At 63.2% G+C, this 14,054-nt stretch overlaps 1 protein-coding gene across 1 annotated transcript; it reads right to left on the bottom strand.

Moving 5' to 3' along the window:
* Window positions 1-2,875: 2,875 nt before the first annotated feature.
* On the bottom strand, window positions 2,876-10,472 carry HPD (4-hydroxyphenylpyruvate dioxygenase). The gene is made up of 14 exons (XM_004611039.2): window positions 10,411-10,472; window positions 10,289-10,315; window positions 9,445-9,507; window positions 9,060-9,164; window positions 8,357-8,399; window positions 8,178-8,260; window positions 7,753-7,842; window positions 7,223-7,326; window positions 6,907-6,984; window positions 6,508-6,670; window positions 6,348-6,419; window positions 5,045-5,167; window positions 3,240-3,356; window positions 2,876-3,159 (listed from the first exon to the last, which is right to left on the bottom strand). Exons 1-14 carry the CDS (start codon window positions 10,411-10,413, stop codon window positions 3,052-3,054), a joined length of 1,179 nt encoding a protein of 392 aa, XP_004611096.2. The 5' UTR covers window positions 10,414-10,472; the 3' UTR covers window positions 2,876-3,051.
* Window positions 10,473-14,054: the final 3,582 nt, after the last annotated feature.

Here is a 14,054-nt window from a genome sequence, read left to right as displayed (position 1 = left end):
ACATGGACCAGGTCCTGGGTGCCATCCCTGGCCCACAGAGAACAAAAGGAGCCCCACACTGGGAAGGATGAAGTGGTGTTCTTGAGGGGTCGGCTCTGCGCCTCGGGTCCCCAGAGCACCCCGGAGATGACTTACGTGGAGAAGGGCACACAGCAGGCTGGCAGAGTGCTCCCGTGGCACCATTTACCTGCCAAGGGGGCAAACTCCAGCAGCGGGAAAATGTCCCATACTGGTGAGCGTGGGCCTGGGTACCACTAGTGGAAACACAACCCCCTGAAGGGACCAAGACCCCCGTGTTGACAGAGATACGGAGGCTCCGTGGCCCAGGCGGCTCAGTGGGGAACAGATGGACTCTGCCAGGCAGGCAGAGGGTTTTCCTGCAGCGCCCCCTACCAGGGAAGAAAGGCAGGAGACATCCACCAGGGCGGTTGGCGGGCTTAGGAAGGCGGCTCAGGGCCAGCGAGGCCGGGCCAGGGAACAGGGAGGAAGCTACTAGCCATGCACTATTGAACCTGTATTTATTGAGCACCTACTCTGTCCAGACGCCCCTGAGGCAGTGTTCAAGTTGCTGACTAGAGTTCTCCTTTCTGAAGTGCCCGACTCCAGATGCTCTGGGGAGGAAAACCCTCCCAGCTCCCGCCCTAGACTGAGAATTCCCGCTACACGAGCTCTCACACCTGCCCCTAGTTTGAAGTTGAGTCATCCTTGACTGGCAAGCATCCCAACAGATGGAAAGAGACTCCACTTGCCCACCTCCTCGTCGGGAGTCCGGGTAGTCCCACTCACCAGCCCCTCTCTCGGCTCATGGCCTGGGGTCTGCTCTGGGAGCACCTGAGACACCCACCCACCACTGGGGAGAAGCTGATCATGTCGTATCAGAAGGCGGGCCCAGGATGGCTTGGCAGTGGGAAGGAAAATTAGATCTCTGTGAAATGCCTCGGCTGCCTGAGATGCTGAATTTGCTTAAAACCGAGCAGCTGAGGGGCTGGAGAGATAGCACAGCGGGTAGGGCATTTGCCTTGCATGTGGCCAACCCGGGTTCAAATCCCAGCATCCCATATGGTCCCCTGAGCACAGCCAGGGGTAATTCCTGAGTGCAGAGCCAGGAGTAACCCCTGTGCATCGCCAGGTGTGACCCAAAAGCAAAAAAAATAAAAAATAAAACTGAGCAGCTGAAGAGACAACTTCACAGGCTAAGTGCCACCTCCCCGTGTATGAGGCCCACGTTTACTCCCTGGCACCACGTATGGGCTCCTGGGGGCCAGAGAGATAGTCTGCCAGCAGGACACTTGCCTTGCACACAGCTGACCTGGGTTTGATTCCTAGCGCCTCCGTGTGGTCTCCAAGGCTCCCCAGACCCCAAACTAAGAAAAAAGACTAACAGTCTGTCTCCTGGCTGTGAGGTTTTTTTGTTTTTTTGCAGGAGTCATTTGAGTATAAAAGTAGCCTCTTTCGGGGGCTGGAGCAATAGCACAGCGGGGAGGGCGTTTGCCTTGCACGTGGCTAACCCGGGTTCGATTCCCAGCATACCATATGGTCCCCTGAGCACCACCAGGAGTAATTCCTGAGTGCAGAGCCAGGAGTAACCCCTGTGCATTGCCGGGTGTGACCCAAAAAGCAAAAGCAAAAAAAAAAGTAGCCTCTTTCAGGGCTAGAGCGATAGCACAGCAAGTAGGGCATTTGCCTTGCACATGGCCAGCTCGGGTTCGATTCCCAGCATCCCATATGGTCCCTTGAGCACCGCCAGGAGTATTCCTGAGTGCAGTCAGGAGTAACCCCTGAGCATCGCTGGGTGTGACCCAAAAAGCAAACAATAAAATAAAAATAAAATAAAATAAAGTAGCCTCTTTCCAAAAGGAAGCCACAGTGAGTGTTAGCTGGGCAGAAGAGACCTGCCGTATGGTGACAAGGATGGGGGTGAAGAGGGCAGAAGGTGGGGAGTGCCAGACCCCCTCTACCTCGAAGACATGGAATCATGTCACTTGATCACTGAGCAAGGTTGTTACCCCAAAGGCCTTTAACTAACCCCCCCCTTTCTGTCTGTGCAAACTCTGGCCCTGGACAGCAAAATTGGGGACAGGGATCACCAGATTCTTGGGCCACCGCCCTTCCCCTTCCCAAGGACTGGTCCCGAGTGTCATCTCCGAGAGGGAACCTCCCTTCCTTGAAATTAGTCTCTACTCCCAGCTTGTCTCCACACAATCTTATTATCCATTTTATCTTATACATTTAATTTGTGTGTCTTTATGGGCCACACCCATATACAGGCTCTGCTGGGATCAACCTCGGTGCCCTGCATGCAAATACGCACTAATTTAATTTTCCTTCCAACTAATGTCTCTCTCTCTCTCTCTCTCTCTCTCTCTCTCTCTCTCTCTCTCTCTCTCTCTCTCTCTGTGGGGCCACACCTGGCTACTCCTAGCTCTGCACTTAGGAATGAGTCTTGGTGGGCTTGGGTTACCGTATGAGGTGCTGGGTAGGGAGCCTGGGCCGGCTGCATGCAAGGCAAGCATCCTATCCGCTAATTTTCTTTTCTTTCGTTTTCGTCTTTTTGGGTCACACCCAGCGATGCCAGGGGTTACCCCTGGCTCTGCACTCAGGAGTTACTCCTGGCGAGGCTTGTGGGGGGCCCTATGGATGCCGGAGATCAAACTTGGGTCGGCTGCTGCAAGGCAAACGCCCTTCCCGCTGGGCTAGGGCTCCAGCCCGCTAATTTTCTTCATAGCGTTTACCGCTCTGAGAGTAAGCACTGCACTCCGCCCATCCGGCGGTTCTCAGCCGGGCTGAACCGCTGCCACCGAGCGCCCCCTGGCAGCCGCAGGGCGCCACTGCCCCGAAGGCGCACAAACACCGGGACAACGCGTAGGACCGCGGCCGCTTTATTTCCGAAGGCGGAGAGCGGGGAGTGGCCCTGCCGAGGAGGCGTGGCCAGGAGGTGGGCGTGGCTCGAGGGCGGGCCCTAACGGGAGGGGCGTGTTTCGGGGCCGGGGGCGTGGCCAGGCGTGCGCGCGGGTGGGCGGGGCCTCGGCGGCTCGGCCGCGACCGCGGCCCCTACATGCCGCGCACCCCGTTGGTCTCCATGTCGGTGAGGTTGCCGCGCAGATCCTGCTCCTCCTCGAAAGCCTTGAACAGCGAGTTGAAGTTGCCGGCCCCGAAGCCCTGCGGCGGAGAGGGAGGCTCAGGTGTGCGGCCGCGCGGGAGCCGCGCCCCCTGCCCGGGCGCGGGGCCGCGGGCCGCACCTGGTGGTTGTTGCGCTGGATGACCTCCAGGAAGAGCGTGGGCCGGTCCTGCATGGGCTTGGTGAAGATCTGCAGCAGGTAGCCCTTCTCGTCGTAGTCCACCAGGATCTTCAGCTCCTAGGCGGGGACGGGGCGAGGCTGGGCGCAGGCTGGCCTGGCACAGGCCCGCCGGCCGAGAAGGGCTGCTTTGCGGGGCCCTGCGACGCCTCCACCTGTGCACCCCTCACACAGCGCCTGGATGAGCCCCCACGGAGACCGGCCTGGACCCCCATGGCCCGCACACGGGGTCTCGGCTTACCTCTCCCCGCAGAGGGGCTTGTCACATCAGGTCATGCCCCTCCCCTGCTTCAAACCCTAGGGGCTGGGGCAATAGCACAGCGGGTAGGGCGTTTGCCTTGCACGCGGCCGACCCGAGTTCGATTCCCAGCATCCCATAGGGTCCCCTGAGCACTGCCAGGGGTAATTCCTGAGTGCAGAGCCAGGAGTGACCCCTGTGCATCGCCGGGTGTGACCCAAAAACCAAAAAAAAAAAAAAAAAACCCTAGGGTCCCCCAGGCAGCATCCCCCGGAAAGATCCTTGAGTACAGAGCCAGGAGTGGCCCCTAGAAAAGCAGAAACAAAAGTAAAACCCTGTATTATTTCGTGGTGGAGGGTTGTGGTGCCAGGCAAGCGCTCTGCCCTCTGTAACATCTGCTCTGGCCTAAAACCCTGCGGTGGAAACCGGAATCAGCCCTAACCCTCTGCTGCTGGTTGGGAGGTAGAACCGTCAGCCGTGCTGGAAAACGGGCCATTCTTCAGAAGGGCAAACGGGGTTGCTCGGTTTTGATTTTGTTTTTTGAGCCACACCTTTGATGCTCAGGGCTTACTCCTGGCTCTTTGTTCAGGGGGTCACTCCTGGTGGTGTTTTGGGGACCATAGAGGGTCCTGGAGATCGAACCTGGGTTGGCTGTATGCAAGGCAAGTGGCCTGCTGAATTGGTTCTCTGGACCTCCAGGGTTAAACTTTGAAAAAAATTTAATCGTTTTATTTATTTATTTATTTATCTTGCTTTTTGGGTCACACCCAGCGATGCACAGGGGTTACTCCTGGCTCTGCACTCAGGAATTACTCCTGGCGGTGCTCAGGGGACCATATGGGATGCTGGGAATCGAACCCGGGTTGGCTGCATGCAAGGCAAATGCCCTACCCGCTGGGCTATTGCTCCAGCCCCTAATCTTTTTATTTTTGAGCCATACCCAGAGGTGATGCTCAGGGCTTACTCCTGGCAGGCTCAGTGCCTCTCCACTGTACTAGCTCTCCGAACCCTGGCTTAGCACTTTAAAGGAGTGACTTATATAGCAAAAAAAAAAAAAAAAAAAAAAAAACCTGCTAAAGTAAAACCAATATGTTGCCAATGGTTTTCCACCACAGAAGAAAAAAATGCAAGCTCTTCAGTGGCTGACTCAAGAAATTGGTCCCTGCCTACCGCTATCACCTCAAGAGACCCCTGGCACTCCTTTTATCCCCTCCAGCCTTCTACTCCTCAGATTCCTCTGACTACCTGGGCGGACCAGTGGCCACCCAGATGCCGGAAATCCAGCCAGCATCTAGATTTCCCAGGCCTGTCACCCCCTGGAAGAGGCCGTCCCCGGGCATGTGCAGGCCTTCCTCTGTCAGGATGGGTCATACCCAACTCCCTGCCTGCCCTGCCTCTCCCTGCGCAGTGCCTGTGTCACGTCTCCCCACTGCATGGGTCAGGGCTGACCGCAGGGTGGCTCAGGCCAGCTGCCACCAGAGCCGGTCCCCATGGGCCCCGCAGGCCTCACCTCCAGGACATCAATGCTCTCCTTCACGCGGATCTTGGCCGTCTTGAGCCTTTCCCGGAGCTGTTTGTAGTAGGTGGACGGCACCGCCAGGAACTCCATGCCCCGCTCTCTCAGGTGACGGATCTGCCATGCAGGGGGCTCAGGTCAGCCTTGGTCTCGAGACCAGCCCCCAGCCACGTCGGACCAAGAGGAGGTCAAGCCCCGAGCTGACCCCCCCAGCTGGCAGTGTGCGGGGGGGCGGGGGGCCCTGCCTTTCCCTCGCTGGCCCGGGAGCCCTGGGACAGGGGTGGTCGCCCCACTTGGGGAACGCTCCCACAGTGGGGCAGGATGGTTGCCCCATGACGTAACTGGGGAAACCGAGGCACGGAGTGAGGAGACATCTCTGCTCGCATTGTAACCAGGATGATTTCATGGCAATTAAACCCAATCATGTCAAGTCTCTGGCTGGCCCGGAGGGCGGGGCCTTGGCCCAACTCCACGACTCTCCTGGCGGCCCCTCGCAGCCCTCTGTCCTCTCCCCATGCCCCGGTCCCCTCTGCCCTGGCGGCCCGTCGCTGCCTCTCCCACCCTGCTGTCCTCCCCTCGAGTCTTCCTGCACAGGGCGTCCGGGGACTGCCCCGTGCCCACCTGCCCCCTCCCCAAGTCTGCTGTGTTTTCCTTTCGCTCTTGTGTGCGCAAAACCAGAGCCTTCACCTGGCTGTGCTTAGGACTTAGCTCCTGCCTCTGTGCTCACAGGTCAGTCCTGGCGGGACTTGGGGGACCACAGGTGTGCTGGGGATCAGACCTGGGCCGACTGCGTGTAAGGCCAGCCCTTACCTGCTGCCCTGTCTCTCCAGCCCGAGTCCCCCGTCCCTGTCAGGGGCTGGCACCCGAGAGAGAGAAGCATCTGCTAAAGTGATGCGGTGAATTCTAGGTTAGGTGCAGAACGAGAGGAAAGGTCAAGCTGCACAGAAAGAACGGGGGGAGGGTCCGTCTCCTCCAGGCAGGGGCCAGGACTCGGCTGAATGGACCGAGTGGATCTGTCACACCCCAGCATCATTTTCAAGGTGAGGCCTCTGAGGCCCAGAGAGGGCTGACATCCCCTTGGAGACACACAGCGCGTCCCCTGCAGGACCAGGACCGGAATGCGGGCTTCACCGCCTCTCCCGCTGCTTCTAGAACCCGCAAGACAGCCGGAGGCCCTGCTCCAAGTGGGAGTGGACGGGGCTGAGCAGCAGAGTGCGGTGCCAGCCAGAGACCCTGGACAGCCCCCCCACACACTGTTTTGCGAGTGGGCCTCCCGGGTGCGGCGCGGGCTGCTCACCGCCTTGATGATGTCCTGGGTCTTGAGCGCGATGTGCTGCACCCCGGCCCCGCCGTTGTAGTCCACGTACTCCTGCGGGAGGGAGGGGGCGGCTGGTCAGGCCCCGCCCCGAGCCCTGCGCCCCGCCCCGCCCCCCGCCCCGCGCCCCGCCCACGGGCACCTGGATCTGGGACTTCTTCTTGCCGGGAGCCGGCTCGTTGATGGGCATCTTGATGGACTCCTCGTAGTTGGCCACCACGATGGAGCGCAGGGAGCTGTACTCCGTGTGCACCTGCGTGTCGTCCACTGACCAGAAGCGGTGGAACTGCAGGTTCTTGAGGTACCTGCGGGCGGTGTGGGGTCATCATGGGCCGGAGGGCCAGCGGGGGCCCCCCACCCCAGGGCGCCCTCCTGGATTTGATTCTGGGCGCAAGTTTGAGGGAAGAAAGTGGACTGCAGCCTTTGAGGGACAGGGACGTACCTGGGGCAGGGTCCTGGAGCAGCCCCGGTGGACCCGCTCCGCCGCTGCCCACCTCCCCTCCATCCCCAAAAGCCTCCAGGGGCTCGTGGTGGGACCCACCAGTCGGAGGCAGACAGCATCTCCTGGTCCGGCTGGTTCCCCACGATGTGGTCGATCACCTCCAGGTTGCAGATGGGCCTGGGCAGGAGCGGCAGGAGGGTGGGGGGAGGGCGGTGGCCGAGCGGGCACGTACTGCCCCAGCCTCGGGCTCCCCGGGCACCCACAGTCGCCCACTGCGCAGATGGGCAAACCAAGGGCCGCGGGGGTGGGAACCCCGGCAGCCTCCCAGGCCTCCGCTCTCGGCCCCTGGCGCCTCTGCAGCGGGGGACGGGGTCCAGTGGGCCCCCAGATGCCCGCCTGCCCGAGGGGCACTCACAGCTTGGACAGGAGGGGGTCCATGAACGTCGGGGCCTCGAAGCCGGGCAGGAAGCGGCCAGTGTAGTTGATCTTCTCCACCAGGGTGTGTGTCGTGTCCCCGTACTGTGGACAGAGCCCGCCTGAGTGGGCAGCCTCCGCCACCCCTGGTGTTTGGGGATGTCTGTGTCCAGGGACCCTAGTTCGAGGGCCTGCCCCCCCCAGTTGCTACAGTGGAGTCGGCTGCAGTGCCCTGGAACCCCACTGAAGGGCTCCGCGAGCACCCGGGGTCCCTCAGAGGCACTGACCGCCCCCCCCGCCCCCCGAGGCCACCGGTCCGCCCAGGATTGGTCCTTCCACGGGGAGGGGCAGACCCCCAGCTGTTCCACGGGGCAACCAAGTCCCTCACTGTGGCCTGGGGCGCGGCTTCCCACCTTGTCCCCAGCCCCCCAGCCCCAAGGGAAGGCGCCCAGGGCCGCCTGCAGACTGGGAAAGGCTGGGAGGGGGCGGGGCAGGGGTGGGGGGTCCGCCCGGCGGGCCCCCGGGACTCACCGTCTGCAGCACGGCGAACTTCACCTTCCCGAACTTGTCCTCCTCCACCCAGGGCTCCCGCACGATCTTGGCGCCCCGTTCCCGCGCTTTCTGGGAGGGGGTGAGGGGGGCAGGGAGGCGGCCGTCACCCCCGCCCTGCCCCGCCCCGCGCTGCTCCTGCCCCAGCCTCTGGCGAGGGGAGGCAGGGGTCTCTGCTGCCGCCCCATGTCGTGTCTCCATGTCGTTGGGGAGGGGGGTTGGTGCTCAGGGCTCAGTCCTGATGGTGCTCAGGGGCCATCCCTGGCAGTGCCGAGGGCCGTGTTTGGTGCTGGAGGGAACTCAGGTGGGCCGTGTGTGAGGCAAGGCCCCTGCAGGCTGGCCAGAGGGGTCCAGCCGAGGGCGGGAAGGGTGGGGGCCCCTCTCCCGCGGGGGCGGGGCGGCCTCACCTGCACGATGTAGTCACAGTCCTCGACCTCGAAGGCGATGTCCTTCACGCCGTCCCCGTGCTTCACCAGGTGGTCGCCCATCTCTGCGGCCGCAGGGAGGGGCCGGGGTCAGGGACCCTCAGGCGACCCCTCTCCACCCCCTGCCCCCCCACAAGCTTCCTCTCCCCAGGGCCCCTCACCTCTGTTCCAGGGGTTGAGGGCAGAGCAGAGGACAAACACGATCTAGGACAGAGATGACAGCGCACGTCACGGGGGGCTCCGGGAGTCTCCCTGGCCTCCGGGCCCGGCGAAGGCCCCTCTCCCGCCTGCGACTCTGGGCTTGGCCTTTTCTCCTTTTTTTTTTCCTCTCTTTTTGTGTGACACCCGGTGATGCCCAGTGGTTCCTCCTGGCTTTGAACTCAGAAATTACTCCTGGCGGTGCTCGGGGGACCATATGGGATGCTGAGAATCGAACCCGGGTCATTTGTGTGCGAGGCAAACGCCCTCCCCACTGCACTATCACTCCAGCCCCTGACCTTTTCTCTTTTTTTTCACCACACCCAGCGATGGCCAAGGGTGGTTCCTGGCTCAGTGCTCGGGAGTCACTCCTGGCGGGCTCGGGGGCCCTGCAGGGTGCCGAGATGGAACCCAGCTGGCCTCGGGCCAGGCAGATGCCCTGCCCGCTGGACTGTGGCTCCGGCCCCGGCTTCCTCTGGGGTGGGTGGGGGCTTCTCCCACCAGATCCCCCGCCTTGAGGGCTCGCTCTAGGGCCCCCAGGGCGGAGCTGAGCAGGGTGCCCTGCCCACCCCCACCGGGGCCCAGCGCTGGGGCAGCGGGGAGAGGACAGGTCTGCGGGCACGGGGCCTCCTGGTCCCTCGCATCCCCAGCGTGGCGGGAACTCACCTTCCCCTGCCTGACCACGTGGCTGACCACCTCCCGGGACCCGGTCTCCAGGCCCTTGTAGGCCAGGGGCTCGAAGCCCATCTTGCTGCAGTAGAAGGAGGCGGCCTGAACCGGGGGTACAGGAGGGTCAGAGCAGGGGGCAGCCGGCGGTCCCCGCTGCGTGCCCCCTGCCCTCGCAGCCTTCCTCTCTGGGCCGCTGACCGCCCAGGCAGCCCCTGGCCCGTGCCCAGCAGAGGAGTCCCCGCCGGGGTCCACGCCCGGGTTATGTAATTCGGATCCAAAGAGTGTCCATGCGGGGCCTGGCCCTCCCCCGCCCCGGGCCAATCCTGGAAGGACGTGGCCGCCGGCCCGCCCTCTGCCCCCAGCACCATGTCCCTCCTCCTACCTGCTTGGCATTGCCAACCCAGAAGGTGACAGAGTGGAAGTGGAGGAATCGGCCTCTCTCGGGCTGCAGAGGGAGAGGGGGGGCGCAGCTGAGTCCCGGGGTAGTCCGGGGGAGAGCGAGCCGGTCCCTGCGGCCCCGCTGCCGGCCCCTCCCAGGATTCGGAGCTGCCGGACCCCTTGGTCAGCCTGAAAGAGGCTTCTGAGGGGGACGTGCAGGTGCTGGGTCTGGGGACTGGGAGGCCCACGGGGAGAGTGAGGCCGCGGGGAGAGTGAAGCCGCGGGGAAAGTGAGGCCGCGGCCAGACCGACTCGGCTTAGCACGGGGCTGACGGGGCAGGAGCGGGAGATTGGCGCAGACAGACAGAAGACAGGATTTTTGTTGTTGTTTTCTTTCTTTTTCTTTTCTTTCTTTCTTTTTTTTTTTTTTTTGGCGTTTTGGGTCACACCTGGCAATGCTCAGGGGTGACTCCTGGCTCTGCACTCGGGAATTACTCCTGGCACTGCTCGGGGGACCATCCTGGATGCCAGGGATCGAATCCGGCTTGGCCACGGGCAATGCAAACGCCCTGTGTACTGTCCTATTGCTCCAGCCCCAGGAGCTAGTGTTTCTCAGGGGCGTGCGGTGGAGACAGCCTCCGTGTGCGAGTGGTTCTTCTCTTCTCTCTTCTCCTGTCTTCTTTTTTTTTTCATTGCTTGGGCCATGCTCTGAGGTGGCGGGGCCGTGAGGTGCACATTCTGCCTCGGGGTGCCGCGTCCCCAGCTCTGCACCAGCGTCTTGCTCTCTGCAGGCCCCGGAGCCCCGTCCCACCCCCAGCCCTAGAGCTGGGCCCGCGTGCACGCACTCACCTTCTGGCCCTTGTCCGTGTAGGAAGTCTGAGGGGGACAGAGAGGGACAGTTAGGCCCCGCAGCTGGGCGCCTGGCTGGAGCCCGCGCGGGGAGCCATCTGGGCTGGCCGGCGGGCGCTTACCATGACTGGTCTTCGCGGGACTTGCAGCTGGAGTGGGGGGAGCCGGAGAATGGCCCTGACGAGCTGGACAGAGGTATAAAAGGCGGCCGGCCCCGCCCCTCGCCTCCTGCCAGCTGGACGGTTCCTCCCTGGCCTGGAAGGGCGGAGGGCGCAGCCTCTGATCCCGCCGCGGCCTCCCTGGACGGGACAGGGCAGCCGGGGAGGGGGGCTGGGGGGAGTTATCCAAGGTCACTGCTGGCCGTGGGGGAGGGCAGGGCCGGGGGCCAAGGGCACGGTCTTCCAGGGGTCGGGAGCCCAGGCCACGGTGACCGCAGGACCCTCACGGGAGGGGGGGCTCCACACAGGAAGCACGTGGGGGCTTGTGTTGAGATCGGAGACGGTCCCTGAGGGCTTCAGGGCGTGGGCCTGGCTGCTGCCGCCTGAATCCACTCACAGAAGGAAGGAGATGCCGTGAGCATCACCCCCCCAACGGGGACAGTGACAGTGGCGGACAGTGGGCCAGGCCGCGGTGAGGCCGGAGCCTTGGGACTAGAACCCGGCACCCAGCATGGCCTCTGTCAGCGCTGGCTGGCGTCAGTGGTGTTCCTTGGGGCCAGGGGGTGCTGACGGGAGACGGGGTCCTGAGCACAGCGGAGTGCTGGGAAGTGGGTGAGGACCCACCTCCACCTCGAGCCAGCCCCAGCACCCCCCCACCGGGCCTCAGCTCTCACTTCCGGTGGGTTGTTGAGCTTCCAGCCCCCCTGAGCCCTCCAGGACGGCCCCAGGAACCCCAGTGCTGACCCCAGCCGCTCCCGGAAATGCTTGGCCCTTCCTGGAAACGCTTCCAGCTCTGCCCTGGCCTGTGTCTGCCCAGGGAGTCAAAGCTAGGGGAGGAGAAGAAAACTCTTCATCTTGGTTGAAGACCACTAGGGCATCCGGGCCGACATCCCCGTCCCACGTGAAACCCAGCAGGCCCGCTGCACCCCGAGCCAGAGAGGGCTTATGAGCCCCCGGGAAGGGGCGCCCCCAAACACGGCTGGATTCTCAGGAGAAAAGCTGACGAGCAAGAAGGTGCCTGAAGTGGCCCCTACTTCCCTCCTCCCCTCCTCCTTCCCTTCTTCTGTTCCTCCTTCCTCCCTTCCTCCCTCCTCCCTCCTTCCTTCCTTCCTTCCCTCCTTCCTTCCCTCCTTCCTTCCCTCCTTCCTTCCCTCCTTCCTTCCTTCCTCCCTTCCTTCCTTCCTTCCTTCCTTCCTTCCTTCCTTCCTTCCTTCCTTCCTTCCTTCCTTCCTTCCTTCCTTCCTTCCCTCCCTCCCTCCCTCCCTCCTTCCTTCCTTCCTTCCCTCCTTCCTCCTTCCCTCCTTCTTTCCTTCCTTCCTTCCTTCCTTCCTTCCTTCCTTCCTTCCTTCCTTCCTTCCTTCCTTCCTTCCTTCCTTCCTTCCTTCCTCACTTCCTCCCTCCCTTCCCTCCTTCCTTCCCCCTCACCCCCCACCACTCCTGGGGCTAGGGCAGGTTGGAGCCTTTCTCAGGGAAGGTATCGGCAGAGCAGGACAGAACGTGACCCGGGGACAGGCCCTCAGCTCTTGGGGGTGGTGGGACAGAGATCTCCAGTCTAGCCTCTTGGGGACGTTAACTTTGTCCCCCAGTGCAGGGCCATTCTCCCTTCCCTTTGTTTCTCTTTTCTTTTTTTCTTTTGCTTTTTGGGTCACACCTGGCATTGCACAGGGGTTCCTCCTGGCTCTGCATTCAGGAATTACTCCTGGCGGTGCTCAGGAAACCGTATGGGATGCTGGGAATTGGACCCGGGTCATCTGTGTGCAAGGCAAACGCCCTCCCTGCTGTGCTATCGCTCCAGCCCTGTTTTTTCTCATTTTTGAGAAAGGGGTGGCTCCTGAAAGGGCCGGGGATGGACACGCGCGTCCCCGTGGACTCTCTCTCTCTCTCTCTCTCTGTCTTCTTGGACTATCTCTCTGGCCCATCTTCTCCCTCGGCTCTGTTTTCTGCCAAGTCAGAGGCAGGTGAGTGCTCCCATCTCCCGGGTGCTCACGAGCCCGGGTCCTCTGTGCCCGCGCTGGCCCCAACCTGGGAAGGCTGCGCACGCAGGCCAGAAGGTTCCAGACCTTTCCCTCCCCCGCGGGGAGGAGGGACAGCGTGTGTCCGCCTGGCGCGGGCCGGGCGCAGGCTCTCTGACGTGGCATCAGCAGCCCTGAAGGCAGGGCCTGGGTCCCGGGCCGACCCTCCCCCATCTGGGTCCGCCCCGGAGCTCCTCTGTGCAGAGACGGGAGGGCAGTGTGAGGGGCTGTTCTCTGGGGTCTGCTCCCATCCTGCCCGGGCGCTGGTGCTTGGGGCGCCCCTTCTCGGGGGGTGTAAGCCCCCTCCGGCTCGGGGCTCAGTGGCCCTGCTGGATCTCAGGAAGGTTCTGCATGTCCAGGGGTACCACAAGAGGCTCGCGGGTTCCAGTGCTCTTACAAACAGTGCTCGGCACCCACTTTCTTTCGGGAAGTCTGGGGTCGGAGGGCATGCGAGGCCAGGGGGGCCTGTGTGACCAGCCCACCCCCCTCTCGGCCAGGTGAGGGAACGCCCCCTTCCTGGGAGCACGCCTCAGTTCCTCTGACACGTCCAGCCATGACTCGATTGTGAGGCCAGTCCTGTGTGTCCTCCTGCCCCTCGTCAGCCCTGGGGGTCACCTTGGGAGTCCCCGCAGAGGGTGGCACTCGCTGCCCGGACCCCGACTTTCTGACAGGCAGAGAGAGCCTTGTAGGAAGAAGGGGCGAGACTACCTTCTGGGCAAGAGGCGCCCGGCCCCGCCGGCACAAACACGGCCTGAGCACTGGCCTGGCCACTGTCCCGGCCACTGTCCCGGCCACTGTCCCGGCCACTGTCCCATGGCCATGACAAGCTGGCCTTGGCACAGCTGCCCGCGGAGACCTTGCCCTGTACCCAGGTGGCCACGCGACCTTTGATGCTGCGGGCTGTGCCAACCGGCTGCAGCTGGGAGGGTTGTGGGATGGAAGAACCCCCACCCGTGCCCCGGCCAGGCCACTGGGGTGCGGAGCTCATGGGCGTGTGGGACAAAGAGGGGACAGGCCCCCTGTGGGCAACCCCTTGCTCTCAAGGTGGGCCGAGACGGGCCCCGACTTTCGCCAGGGGAACCTGGGGTGCCGGGAAATGGCAGAAGGTTGCAGATGCCTGAGCTCTGGGGAGAGGGAGCAGGTCACGGCAGGCAGAGCTGGGGAGAGGGGAGGGGAAGGCGCGTGTGGGGTGCCCCGGCCCCCCGCTCCCCCTCCCAAGGGCGGCCTCAGCGCCGGGCCTGACCTTCCTGAAGATTCGCCACGTGGCCGGCCTGGGCTTTGAATCCTTGGAGGTTTGGAGTCGGAGGCGATCTGGATAGTGGAGGATTTTGTGTTCGGGCTCCAGGGACCAGGGCCGCCTCCTCTCTCTCCCGGAGCCCCTTCCCCAGGCTCCTCCCCGGGCCTGGCCCAGAGCTCGAGCTGCGGCCCCCCAGCCGCCCAGGGCCCCCCCCCCACGCACCGGCCCTGCGTGACTCTCAGAGCAGCCGCGTCAGGCTGAAAGGCCTTTTACGGGAGTGCCTGTCAGACCCCCGCTCATTCTTCTTCCCTTACTGGGGTGGGGGTACTCTAACCCTGGGGCTACGGCTGGGGGCTCCC

The sequence above is a fragment of the Sorex araneus genome, chromosome 9, assembly GCF_027595985.1.
Source record: "Sorex araneus isolate mSorAra2 chromosome 9, mSorAra2.pri, whole genome shotgun sequence".
Classification (NCBI taxonomy): Eukaryota; Metazoa; Chordata; class Mammalia; order Eulipotyphla; family Soricidae; genus Sorex; species Sorex araneus.
Note: the sequence above shows the minus strand (reverse complement) of the source record. Positions and strands in the feature narration are given on the sequence as shown.